The sequence below is a fragment of the Mesoplodon densirostris genome, chromosome 11 (assembly GCF_025265405.1).
Source record: "Mesoplodon densirostris isolate mMesDen1 chromosome 11, mMesDen1 primary haplotype, whole genome shotgun sequence".
NCBI lineage: Eukaryota > Metazoa > Chordata > Mammalia > Artiodactyla > Ziphiidae > Mesoplodon > Mesoplodon densirostris.
The window spans coordinates 44,652,500-44,666,103 of NC_082671.1; the positions used below are offsets into that span (position 1 = coordinate 44,652,500).

The window sequence follows — 13,604 nt, forward strand, 5'->3', positions numbered from 1 at the left end:
CCTTTCAGGCCCAGGGAACCACTTCATCAGGAGAGACCTTATTCTCGTTTGCCTTCCCCTTCTAATCCTAGAGAGGCTGTGAGGGACTTAGTCTTTCGAGAGTGAATTCTGTGAGCTGAGCCAGAGGAGGAGACCAGGCTCAGAGGCTAAGCCAGCTGCCCAAGGTCACACAGCTGGTTGGCAGCAGAGCTGGGTTTTGAAGCCACTTGTGTCTTGATTCCACGTGTATTCCCCTTGTAAGAATCTCCAGTAGGTAAGGGAGACCCCGGTCCCAGGCTGAGCAGGAAAAAGGGAAGAAGATAGTTGTGAACCATGAAACCTGGGATATAAGGGTTACAACGTTTGGAGGTGGGGTGGAGAGGGGAGACGTGGGTAGAGGGAAACAGGGAGGAGTGGGAGCACCAGGAAGAGGTGGCTGGGAAAAGTATTGTCATCCTTAAGAAGTTGTGCTGGAAATGCAATGACATGTATTAGAAATGCTGTGAGCGTACCAAATAGCATGCATTTGGGATTAGAATCAATAATACTCACCAAAGAGGGTGAACAGGAAAATCTTGAGGACTCCATACCAGAGAGCCTGGAGGCTGGTTGGCCAACCAACATCGTGTGTGTGCTTAAGTCCTCCTGTCTCAACACTAGCCAGACTCGAGTTTCACCCCAGCCTGCCTGTGTTTGTCCCCTGCAAAGCCATGTGGCTGTACCTGGCGGTCCTTGTGGGCCTGTACTACCTCCTGCGCTGGTACCGGGAGAGGCAGGTGGTGAGCCACCTCCAGGACAAGTTCGTCTTCATCACGGGCTGTGACTCGGGCTTTGGGAAGCTGCTGGCCAGGCAGCTGGACCTGCGAGGCTTGAGGGTTCTGGCTGCGTGTCTGACGGAGCAGGGGGCCGAGCAGCTGAAGGACCAGACATCAGACAGGTTGGAGACGGTGATCCTGGACGTCACCAAGACTGAGAGCATCGCTGCGGCCACTGAGTGGCTGAAGGAGCGTGTCGGGGACAGAGGTACCACCCAGATTTCTTTTTTCTGTTTATTCTTCTCTCTCTGTGGAGGGGAGACCCATTGACAGCTACCTGAGGAGATTCCCAAGGTGTTTTCCAGGACTTGAAGTCCTCCCTGCATTCTTTACATCACCCAGCTGACCAGCAAACCCTCTTCCATCCCACTTCCACCTCCCAAACTTGAGGCTCTGCAGTTTGGGGGAGAGTTTTCCCTGATGAGAATGTGTCCTTGCAGACTTTCTGTCTGGTGTCCCCTCCTCCCTCAGCAGGAGGTGTGGGTTCCTTGATGCTGAGTGACCAGGGTGATCTGGGTGCACTTTTTGGAGGACAGGTGGAGATGGGCGCTCTGGCTGGAAGGCTGCATGGGGGGCTGGGGGGCAGCGCTGGAGCTGGGCTGTGCTCTCAGCACTTGATTATGTTCTTGCTGGTGACCCGTAGTTGTCCTACTTGGGTTTAAATGTCACCAATTTTCAGATGACAACATTGAGCTGTCAGGACTTGTTTAAGGAAGGCCAGAAAACTACTTAAGGGTTACTTTTTCTCTCTCTCTCTTTGTTTTCTGTTTTTCTTCTTTTCTTTTCCTTCTCTGTTTTTTTTTTTTTTTTTTTTTTTAAATTACTACAGTTGTGCCTTTGTTTTGCAGGGGAAGGAGAGAACTTGAATTTCTTTTTTTTGTTTGTTTTTTTTTTTTTTTTTTTTTTTGTGCGGTACTTTGGCCTCTCACTGCTGTGGCCTCTCCCACTGCGGAGCACAGGCTCCGGACGCGCAGGCTCAGCGGCCATGGCTCACAGGCCCAGCCGCTCTGCGGCCATGTGGGATCTTCCTGGACTGGGGCACGAACCCGTATCCCCTGCATCGGCAGGCGGACTCTCAACCACTGCGCCACCAGGGAAGCCTTGAATTTCTTTCATCTGAGTATAATTTAAAACGTGATCATTGTGGAAACTCAGAAAAGTGCAGGGATTAAAACCAAACACTCTCAAAATCTCACCACCCAGAGATAAGTACTGATAATATTTTGACATACATAGTATTATATTTTGCACATATTAGTATCATTTTCTTTCCACTAAAGAAAGATGTACAGATTTACAACATAATAAAAATTTCTTCCAAAAATTAATAAATTATGATTGAGAATATAATACCTTTTAGAATAGCATTACTTACTAAAAAGTACCTCATGGTATGATACATAATTATTTCCTACCTTTTATTCATCATATGCAACATAAATGATATCTTGGAAACTTCTTTCTACCCAGTTCCCTACACTATAACCACGTATGTTGACTGTGCCTTTGATGACAATGGTTGGAGAATATTCTTCCTACAAGGCACACGTGTTACTGAGTAGGGGAGGAACTCATCTCTCTGTGTGGATACTTCTGGCAGCCCTACCCCATCTCTCAATAGCCTGCTCCTGCCACCCTGAGGCCTATGGTTACCAAGTCTTTAAAACCTTGGGATTGTGTCTTTGATACTTGCAGAGAGGTCTCCATTAAGTTGGGTGAATCTGCACCAAGGAGATGGGACTAGAGTGGATTCCTGTGTGGGTGGGAGGAGAATATGGAATTTTCTGGGGTAGGGGGTGAACTCTGTGCTCTGGGTGTGATGGGTAAACAGAAACATCCCTGCCTCCCCCTGAAAGCCTACCACCATGGAATTCCCCAGATTCCTTCAGGAACATTGTTCAGTATTGATGCGGGTGTTTTAAGGCCAGGCCCTAGAGGTCAATACCAGGCCTGTCAACATGTTCTCCCAAACCTGGGATTTCAGGTCTGTTTTACCCAGGCAATGTCCACCCAGATATTACTCATCTTTTTTTGCCTTTTGCCTTTTGTCTCTTTTATTCCTCTCTTCCCCTCCCTTCCTCATTGTCTCTCTATATTTCCCTCTCTTTCCCTCATACTAGTTGTTGAGCACTCAGTCCTGCAGCTGTCAGAAAATCTGAAAATGTAGGTGAATATTGATAATGTCTGCAAGGACAACATAGACTGTGAAAACCCAAAACTTCAGCCTCCGAGTTCCAGACTATGGACCCATTAGATTTCTTCAACCTCAGTCCCGGCCTTCATCCAACCTGGGGTGCTTGCCCCTTGTCACCAGGCAGTGGGCTGGGCATGAAGACTGAGTCAGGGGGGCGGCGCACCTTCTGTCCTCCAACCGCTTACAGGGTCTCGTCTCCCCAAACCCGCAGGCAGCATGTTGGTCTCTGTTCCAGCTGTTCCCCCTGCAGCCTCTCTCCTAAAGTCCTCACTGGGTGGAAGGTGACTTGGAACCACAGCTGGGTCCTCACTCACAGGCCCAGCATGGTGTTGCCCTCTCACCCTCACTGTTCCCAGGACTCTGGGGCCTGGTGAATAATGCCGGCATTTGCACGCCCATGGCACCCAGTGAGTGGCTGACCAAACAGGACTTCGTAAAGATGCTCGACGTGAACCTCTTGGGGATGATTGAGGTGACCCTGAGTCTGCTGCCCCTAGTGAGGAAGGTGAGGGGCCGTGTGGTCAACGTCTCCAGTGTCATGGGCCGCGTGTCCCTCTTTGGTGGAGGCTACTGCATGTCCAAGTACGGCGTGGAGGCTTTCTCAGACTCCCTCAGGTAATGGCCTGGAATGGAGGTCCTTCCTCTGTCCTCCTGCTTCTATGCTTCTGGGGGGCCCTTCTACAGGGGTTTTCTTTCTTTAGAGACCTAATGGCCCTTCCTTCTAGATCCCTCTCTCTTGCTCTGTGTAGGTCTTTCACTGGGAAGCACCCTTTTATCTTTTGGGTGTCCAGGTGGGTGCGAGGCCTAATATGATTCAACGTATTCCTGCCTTGTGTGAGGGTCCACAGTCACCAAGTGTCGGAGGCAGAATTGGAACTGATATTATTTGGCTGTGCAGCCCTTCCATGTGCTCAACTGCTGTGGTATTTAGGTTCTGGGTGCCCTGTGGGGAGTGTACCCCCATGAAGCCACTTAATCAAATCAATGTGGAGACTCCACGGGCTACAGGGAGAGGGTGGCTCTGATGTGGAGGATCTGATACCGCCGGCAGAGAGATGCTCCCTAGAGGACAGGTGGCCAGGGGGTTAGCAGGGTAGGAGAGGGGAGAGAGGGGACTGGGGAGTATGGGAAAGATAAAACGTGCAAAGTGCGGTGATTGATTGGAGGTGAGAGGAATAGGAGGAGATAACATTTAAATGATGCCTTGTAGCACAATTGGTAGGATTTAGAGCTGATAGGCACAGGTATGTAAAATAATTGGAAAAATATTCACACTCTATACAGAAGCAATACCATCATCCTGAGTTTTCTCCCCCTGGCTTCTGTACCTCACAACCTCTGAGAAATTCCAGCGTATCCCACCCCAATTCTATGTTGGTGTCTTACTGTTGTTTCATGTTTTGTTTTGCAAGAGGATCTCTGAAGTCCTTGCCCCTCTGCCTGTCTCCCTTGCAGGAGGGAGCTCTCCTACTTCGGAGTGAAGGTGATGATGGTTGAGCCCGGTTACTTCATGACCAATATGACCAGCCCTGAGGTGTTTAATGGAAGCCTCCAGGCATCATGGGATCAGGCCAGCCCAGAGATCAAGGAACTCTATGGAGAGAAGTTCGTGGCTGACTGTGAGTGAGACCTTGGGGAGAGAAGCAAACCCTTGTCTGGTAGCCTGGGTCCATCATTAGCACCTCATCCAGTCTCAGGTCCATCCTCCAGTCTCTGAGTCACCCACATAGCGGGGACATGACCTCCATCCCCAGGGTCCCATGTGGTCAATTGGTGACCCAAGGAAAGAATTCAGGCTTGATAGACCTGGGGACCATTTTCTCTTCCAAAAGTCTTTTAATTTGGTAAGGAAACTGAAGCCAGAGTGGGAAGACACCCGTGGAATCATGGTAAGCTGGTGTTAGAACCAGCTTTTTTCAGGTGCCTCAATTTCTAGTGTTTGCAAAGACCTCCAGTTTATGTAGCACACATATTCCCAGGAATAGATCCAGAGGGGGCTTAGTGTGGATAGAGATCCTGGGTTAAGTGTTAGGACACACTCCAATGAAATCCATGGATTTGCTTTGGAGTATGATTTTGGAAGAGAAAGGAATTTTTAGAAACTGTCAGGTTGATCTGAAAGTGGAAGCATTGGGAAATGAGAATATTTTGGATGATGTCTCCTTCTGGACAGTCATGAAGACATCTAATTTAATGAAGCCATCATGGTCTGGGAATCTGTCCTTGGTGACCGACTGCATGGAGCATGCCCTGACCGCCTGCCACCCCCGCACCCGGTACTCTGCTGGCTGGGACGCCAAGCTCTTCTACCTCCCCATGAGCTACATGCCCACCTTCCTGGTGGATCTCATGATGTACTGGGGTGCCCCACGGCCTGCTAAGGCCCTGTAACCCAAGACTGGGGTGCATGGTGGGGGGAGCTGGGGACTGTGTGGGAAGGGGATGCATCAGGGAGAGGGAAATAGAGTGGAGAAAGGGGTTCTCATGTCACCAGGGACACCCATCCCACCTCAGTCCCCAGGCTTCTCCTGGGACATTACTTAGTTCTCTGGGGATATTAGGAAGAAAGGAACAAGTCTTATGGCTGAGGAACAGGGCTGATTATCTCACGTCTGTGTCCTGTTCCTTGAGTGGCCTTTCTGTGCCTTATGACCCACATGCAGCTGTGAAAAACCCACACTTTGGAGAGGGTGTGGGCAGCTGGGAGTTTTCAGTCCCCCACGCTCTGCCTCTCCACCTGTTCAGATGTATCTTTCCCGTGTCCAGTCTCCCTCTCCCCCAGGATAGAAATGGACAGGGGAGATAAAGGCCCCTCCTGCCTGAAGGTATGTGTTGACAGTGGAGGGTGACTACCAGCCTGACTCATGAGTCTAAGTGCCAACTCAGTAGACCTTGGCTGGAATGGGATCCTGTCAGAGAACAAAGAAACTGGGTTTTGATTTATCTTGGAAACAAGAATTTCCATTGATTATTTTTTCCTTAAAATTATAGTTGAAAAGTTCACCTGCTTGAATGCATGCTAGAGCTTCATGCTTAATTTGAAGACTCCTGTTTTTCAAATTATTATTTATACACATAAACACTCACATACACACACAGACACCCAGCCAGTCACACCAAACAAACTGAAATCAAATAAAGTATCATTGATTCACTTTATGCCTTGGGGGTATGTGTTCAGGAGGTTTGGACTCAGCCCCAGGAATCCTCTCCAGAATGTCAGAGAGCTTGTGAGATTGCAAAGCCCTGGCCCTCCTTGCTGGTCGTACAGGGGGGTGCAGGGCTGCACTGAGATGGGTTCCATGGCCCACAGTGTGGACTGTGACTCAAGGACCCCAATTTAGACAAGGCAGAGCAACAAAAGCACTGAAAAAAGAAGTGCAATGCACACCATCCCACGTCCTTACCCTAGACCTTCCGTAGATCCCTATTCCTCCTCCTTCCAGGCTGCCTTTCTTAGGGAGGAAACCATGAGGGTCCATGCGGCTGTCACAAGGAAGTTTCCCTAATCCTCCCCTTGGCTGTCCCGGTGGTTTTTGACAAAGGATCAGTGCTTCTCCACTGAAAATCTCATCTCCTCCAAGTATCAGATATTCAGCCCCTGAAGGCGGGATTTGTCTCTCCATTTTGGGAGCTCACTCCAGTAGGGGGACTGCATACATGTAGGGCTGGAAAAGAGCTTGCACAATTAGCCCTCACTCCTGGCACCTTCTAGCCCCCTTTGGTTACCTACGCCTCTCCCCTCTTCAGGGAACCCAACGTGGGATGAGTAGAGGGGATGGTGTGGGATGCCCTGTCTTGGCCAGTGGTCCTACTGAGACTGGGCAGAGCGACACCAGGTGGTGGCAGCCCCTGCTTCAGCACAAACAGGCTCACAGGTGCGGCCTCGGAATCTGGGCCAGCTGCAACTCCCTGGACCATAGATGCAGAGATCCTTGTCAGAGAGTCTCCCTGACAGGGTTGCCTCTGAAAGATTTCTTCTTCTGGCCCCTGCAGCTCCCAGGTGAGTGAGTGTCACCCCAGGCTCCTTTCTCTTACTGCTCTCTCCTGACCTTCCTGGGGTTGTTTCCACCTGGAATGTAGTCTGAAACAGCTGAGACCGCCGCAAGCAGTCATATTACTTTCAGGGTTCACAAGAGGGAAGCAGATGGCATGACGGCTGGGACGTGGCTGCTGCATGGCCCCTTGGGAATTTATGGGTGAAGGAATTTTTGCTCACTGAGAAAAAAAAAATCTCCTGTTTCTTCCAAGTAAAGAAACCAAACCTTCTCCCTTAGCAGGGTTTGTGTTTGCCTAGGATTTGCATGCCGCCCCGGCTTCCTGACACCGTTTCCACACAGCTTCCAGGGCACCATCCTTCATCCTTGCCTTCTTCGTCCTCACCCTTTGGGAAGCCCCTGTAGGAGGGTCCTGGTGGTCACGCAGGAAGCAGGCACAGGCTGGTTTCTGCAAGACGAGCCTTTCTATTACTGCTGCCAACTCCCACCTGAGGGGCAAACACTTGCAGGACGACAGTCAGCTCCCTGCACTTGACAGTTACCACTAAAGGCTGAATCTGTGCCCCTGTCTGTCTTTGTTGGCTGCTGGGGTGTGTTCCAGGGGCACTGGAGCCTCTGTTTGCTTGGGGAAGCCTCTCCTTCCCTCCCAGTGCCTCTCGTATTTCCTTACTTACCAGTCGGAGCTGTGGTAAATGTGGACGGTCAGGAGATGCCCAGCGCACTGAACCCGGCTCCTTCTGTCTCTGTCCCACTCACCAGCTCTGTGCCCCTGATGGGTCGACGCCCGTTACTGAATGGTATCCTCCACCTCACGGTGAAAGTCCCTGCATGCACAGCTGTTCTGGGGTCCAGCCTCTGGTCATTTCTGACATCTCCTGAGGGGGCAGCTCCCTCCTCTTCTCCATCGTCACCCTGATACAACTGACCTGATTCTTTCCAATTATTGGGCTTTACAGCACTCCCTGATCGGGGGAGGTTCGCACACCCCACCCCATGATCCCTGCTCAAATCAGTCTTTTCTCAGGGTCTGAATGGTCTGGATTCCGGGTGTGGTGCCGGGCAGGCAGGGCCTCACTCAGCACAGGAGGGGCAGAGGGCAATGTAGCCGGGCACCCAGGGCTGTGGGCAGGGCATCTTCACAGAGTGAAAGGGGAACAACCGTTAGACCAGCTTTGTGTGAGTCCTTCCAACAATTGGTCCAGCATCTGGGAGATGTCTCACCATTGCCTGTGTCGCCCCCATTCCCTTCTTGTCCCCTCTCCTTGCCTCTGAGATCAGACACCCCTGCTGTTCTCCTGAACACCTTTCAGGCCCAGGGAACCACTTCATCAGGAGAGACCTTATTCTCGTTTGCCTTCCCCTTCTAATCCTAGAGAGGCTGTGAGGGACTTAGTCTTTCGAGAGTGAATTCTGTGAGCTGAGCCAGCGGAGGAGACCAGGCTCAGAGGCTAAGCCAGCTGCCCAAGGTCACACAGCTGGTTGGCAGCAGAGCTGGGTTTTGAAGCCACTTGTGTCTTGATTCCACGTGTATTCCCCTTGTAAGAATCTCCAGTAGGTAAGGGAGACCCTGGTCCCAGGCTGAGCAGGAAAAAGGGAAGAAGATAGCTGTGAACCATGAGACCAAGGACATAAAGGTCCAATGTGGAGAGTGGAGAGGGGAGAGGTAAGCAGGGGAAACAGTGAGGTGTGGGAGGACCTGGAAATGGTGGTTGTAAAAGATCCTCAAGGGGTTGTGTTGGAAATACAATGACATCTATTAGAAATGGTGTAAATGTACTAAAGAGCATTAACACTGGGGCCATAATCAGTATTACTCACCAAAGAGGGTGAAGAGGAAAATCTTTAGGACTCCATGCCAGAGAGCCTGGAGGCTGGTTGGCCAACCAACATCGTGTGTGTGCTTAAGTCCTCCTGTCTCAACACTAGCCAGACTCGAGTTTCACCCCAGCCTGCCTGTGTCTGTCCCTTGCAAAGCCATGTGGCTGTGCCTGGCGGTCCTCGTGGGCCTGTACTACCTCTTGCGCTGTTACCGGGAGAGGCAGGTGGTGAGCCACCTCCAGGACAAGTTCGTCTTCATCACGGGCTGTGCCTCGGGCTTTGGGAACCCACTGGCCAGGCAGCTGGACCTGCGAGGCTTGAGGGTGCTGGCAGCATGTCTGACGGAGCAGGGGGCCAAGCAGCTGAGGAATCAGACGTCAGACAGGCTGGAAACGGTGATCCTGGACGTCACGAAGACAGAGAGCATCACTGCGGCCAAGTGGGTAAAGGGACATGTGAGGGACAGAGGTACCACCCAGATTTCTCAAGTCTAACTCCTCTCTGTGAAGTGGAGACCCCTTGACAGCTGCCTGGGGAGATTCCCAAGGTGTTTTCCAGGACTTGAAGTCCTCCCTGTGTTCTACTCACCCAGCTTACCAGCCAAGCCTCTTCCATCCCACACCCACCTCGGAACCTTGAGGCTCTGCAGCCTGGGGGAGAGTTTTCCCTGATGAGAATGTGTCCTTGCAGACTTCCTGTTTGGTGTCCCCTCCTCTCTCAGCAAAAGGTCTGGGTTTCTTGATGCTGAGTGACCAGGGGGATCGGGGTGCACTTTTTGGAGGACGGGTGGAGACGGGCGCTCTGGCTGGAAGGCTGCATGGGGGGCTGGGGGGCAGCGCTGGAACTGAGCTGAGTTCTCAGCACTTGATCATGTTTTGCTGGTGACCCCTAGTCATCTGACTTGTGTTTAAATGTCACGCTTTTTTAAGATGTCGACACTGAGCTGTCAGGACTTTTCTAAGGAAGGTCAGAAAACTACTATGGAGTTACTTTATCTCTCTTTTATTTTTCATTTGTGTGTGTGTGTGTTTTCCTATACTTCTGCCTGTGTTTTATGGTAGAAGGAAAGAACTTTAATTTCTTTTATCTAAGTATAGATTTAAAACATGATCATTGTGAAAAACGGGAAAAATACATGGATAAAAACCAAAGTTACCCCAAATCATGCCACCCGCACATAAGTACTGATAACATTTTTACGTACATGGTATTACATTTTGTACATAATTTGTATCCTAATTTTCCACTGAAAGAAGTTGAACAAATTTACACATAACAAAAATTTCCTCAAAAACATAATAAATAATGATTGAGAATGTTCTATACTTTAGAATAGCACTACTTAGTAAAAAGTACCTCATGGCATGAATGTAATTGTTTCCCACATTTTATTCATTGGATTCAACATAAATGATGTCTTGGTAAACCTCTTTCTACCCAATTCCCTACGTTGTAACCATGTATATTAATTGGGTCTTTGGTGTCAAATACGGTGGGAGAATATACATTCCTACAAGGGCTGACTTGGTACAGAGCAGGGGAGGGACTAACTCTGTGTATTAATAATTCCAAACCCTGCACCCAAGTCCTCTGACCCTGCTTTTCTGCTCTGAGTTCTGTTAGTTGGTTAAGGCTTTAAATTCTTGGTACATGTCTTTGAGTCTTGCAGAGAGGTTTCCATGAAGCTGGGTGAACTGTGAACTGAGAGTCAGGGGTCAGAGTCGCCTCCTGTGTGGGTGGGAGGAAAGGGTGGGTTTTTCTGGGGCAAAGTGTAAATTCCGATTTGGGGGAGGGTGGTTAATAGAGGCAGCCCTGCCTCCCCCTGAAAGCCTACCCCATGGAATTCCCCAGATTCCTGCAGGAACATTGCTCAGTATTGATGCGGGTATTTCAAGGCCAGGCCCTAGAGGTCAATACCAGGCCTGTCAACATGTTCTCCCAAACCTGGGATTTCAGGTCTGTTTTACCCAGCCAATCTCCACCCAGATATTACTCATCTTTTTGTTTTTGTCTTTTATCCCTTATCTTTTAATCCTCTCTTCCCCTCCCTTCCTCCTTGTCTCTCTCTGTTTCCCTCTCTTTCCCTCATACTAGCTGTTGGGCACTCAGTCCTGCAGCTGTCAGAAAATCTGAAAATGTAGGTGAATATTGATAATGTCTGCAAGGACAACATGGACTGTGAAAACCCAAAACTTCACCCTCCGAGTTCCAGACTATGGACCCACTAGATTTCCTCAGCCTCAGTCCCGGCCTTCATCCAACCTGGGGTGCTTGCCGCTTGTCACCAGGCAGTGGGCTGAGCGTGAAGACTGAGTCAGGGGGGTGGCGCACCTTCTGTCCTCCAACCGCTTACAGGGTCTGGTCTCCCCAAACCCGCAGGCAGCATGTTGGTCTCTGTTCCAGCCGTTCCCCCTGCAGCCTCTCTCCTAAAGTCCTCACTGGGTGGAAGGTGACTTGGAACCACAGCTGGGTCCTCACTGACAGGCCCAGCATGGTGTTGCCCTCTCACCCTTACTGTTCCCAGGACTTTGGGGCCTGGTGAATAACACCGGCATCTCCATGTCCACTGCACCCAGTGTGTGGCTGACCAACCAGGACTTCATGAAGATACTGGACGTGTACCTGTTGGGGGTGATCGAGGTGACCCTCAGTCTGCTGTACCTAGTGCGGAAGGCGAGGGGCCGTTTGGTCAACATCTCCAGTGTCATGGGCCGCATGTCCCTCTGGGGTGGAGGTTACTGCATTTCCAATATGGCATGGAGGCCTTCTTGGACTCCCTCAGGTTATGGCCTGGGACAGAGACCCTCCCCCTACCTTGGTCCTTCTGCTTCTGTGCTTCTGAGGGAGCCTTTTACAGGGGGTTCCTTTCATCACAGACTTAGAGTTCTTTTTTCCAGAACTTTCTCTCTTGCTTTTGCCAGGCGTTCATTGGGAAGCTCCTTTCTAAGTACTTGGTGTCAGGATGGACTTGACGACTGTAGAGTTTGAATGAATTTACTCTGCCCTGGAAGATGGCCCACAATCAGAAAGTGAGGTAGAATTGTCACCAATATAATTTGGCTCCAGTGTGCTCCACCTACATTACTGCTATGATATTAGGTTGGGGGAGCCTTGTTTGCAGTGTAACCCCATGGAAGCAATTAATCAAGGAAAGTAATTAATCATATCAGCAGTAGAGACCCTACTGGCTGCAGGGCTGAGGATGGCTCTGAATATGGGGCATGGGAGTGATCCCAGGTAGGGAGATGCATTTTAGGGTCCAGTTACACCAGCCCAGCTGATAAATGGCCAGGGGGTAGACTGGTTAGGATAGGGGAGAGAGGAAATTGAGTATGGAGGGGATAAAATATAAAAAGCCTGGTGATCAATTGGATGTGAGGGGAATATGAGGAGATAGCCCTTAAGTGGTACCTTGTAACTCAACGGGTAGGATTTAGAAGCGTAAGCACATGTATATAAAATATTTGGAAAAATATTCAGACTCTATACAGAATAACATCATCATAAGATTTCTCCTTCTGGCTTTTCTGTACTTCACAACCTCCCAGAGTTTCCTGCTTATCGCACTGCAATCCTGTGTCGGTGTCTTATTTGTGTGTGTGTGTTTTTGTGTCTTGGTTTATAAAAACTCTGAAGTCTTTGCCCCTCTGCCTGCCTCCCTTGCAGGAAGGAGCTCTCCTACTTTGGGGTGAAGGGCGGGGGCGATGATCGAGCCTGGTTACTTCAAGACCTTTGTGACCAGCCCTGAGGCAATTTCTCGGGGCCTCCAGGCAGCATGGGATCAGGCCAGCCCAGAGGTCAAGGAACTCTATGCGGAGACATTCCTGGCTTCAGGTGAGTGAGCTGTGGACCTTGGAGAGAGAAGCAAACCCTTGTCTGGAAGCCTGGGTCCATCATTAGCACCTCCTACAGTCTCAGGTCCATCCTCCAGGCTTTGACTCACCCACACAGTGGGCACATGAGCTCCATCCCCAGGGTCCCATGTGGTCAACTTGTAACCTAAGGAAAGGATCCAGGCTTGGTAGACCTGGGACCACTGTCTCATCTGAACTTCTAGTTATTTGGGGAGAACCTGAGGCCAAATATGGAAGATACCCGTGTACTCATGGCAAGCTGGCATTAAAACAACTGGTTTTCATGTCCTTAGATTTATGGTTTGTAGATACCTGCAGTTTATGTAATCCAGACATTCTCAGAAATGGAGTTAAAGGTACCTTGGTGTGGAACCACGTGTTCCTGGGGTAAGAGTTGGGGCACTCATTTGGGAATTTAGGTGGATTCAATTTAGGGGGTCTAGGGATTCTTAGAAACATTGCTCCATAAGTTGATTCCAGAGTGAGAGTGGATGGAGGGGGGAATATATCTAGATTCTTCCTCATTCTGGACAGGCATGAAATCAGTTGGCATGTGGGAGACAAAGTGCAGCCAGGATCTGTCCTTGGTGACCGACTGCATGGAGCATGCCCTGACCGCCGGCCACCCCCGCACCCGATACTCCCCTGGCTGGGACGCCAAGCTCTTCTACCTCCCCGTGAGCTACACATTCACCTTCCTGGTGGATCTCATGATGTATTGGGGTGCCTCACGGCCTGCTAAGGCCCTGTAACCCAAGACTGAGGTGCATGGTAGGGGGAGTTGGGGACTGTGTGGGGAGGGGATGCATCAGAGGGAGGGAAATAAAGTGGAGAGAGGAGTTCTCATGTCACTGGGAACACCCATCCCACCTCAGTCCCCACCTCCTCCTCAGGCTTCTCTTGGGACATTACTTAGGATTCTAGGGATATTAGGAAGAAAGGAACA

At 50.2% G+C, this 13,604-nt stretch overlaps 1 protein-coding gene and 1 pseudogene across 1 annotated transcript; both read left to right on the plus strand.

The window, feature by feature from the left end:
• Positions 1–689: 689 nt before the first annotated feature.
• LOC132498789 (retinol dehydrogenase 16-like) lies at positions 690–5,379 on the plus strand. The gene is made up of 4 exons (XM_060112901.1): positions 690–1,002; positions 3,345–3,603; positions 4,444–4,607; positions 5,162–5,379. The coding sequence occupies exons 1-4, from the start codon at positions 690–692 to the stop codon at positions 5,377–5,379; spliced, it is 954 nt and encodes a 317-aa protein (XP_059968884.1).
• A 3,583-nt stretch (positions 5,380–8,962) lies between these two features.
• LOC132498815 (retinol dehydrogenase 16-like) lies at positions 8,963–13,410 on the plus strand (annotated as a pseudogene).
• Positions 13,411–13,604: the final 194 nt, after the last annotated feature.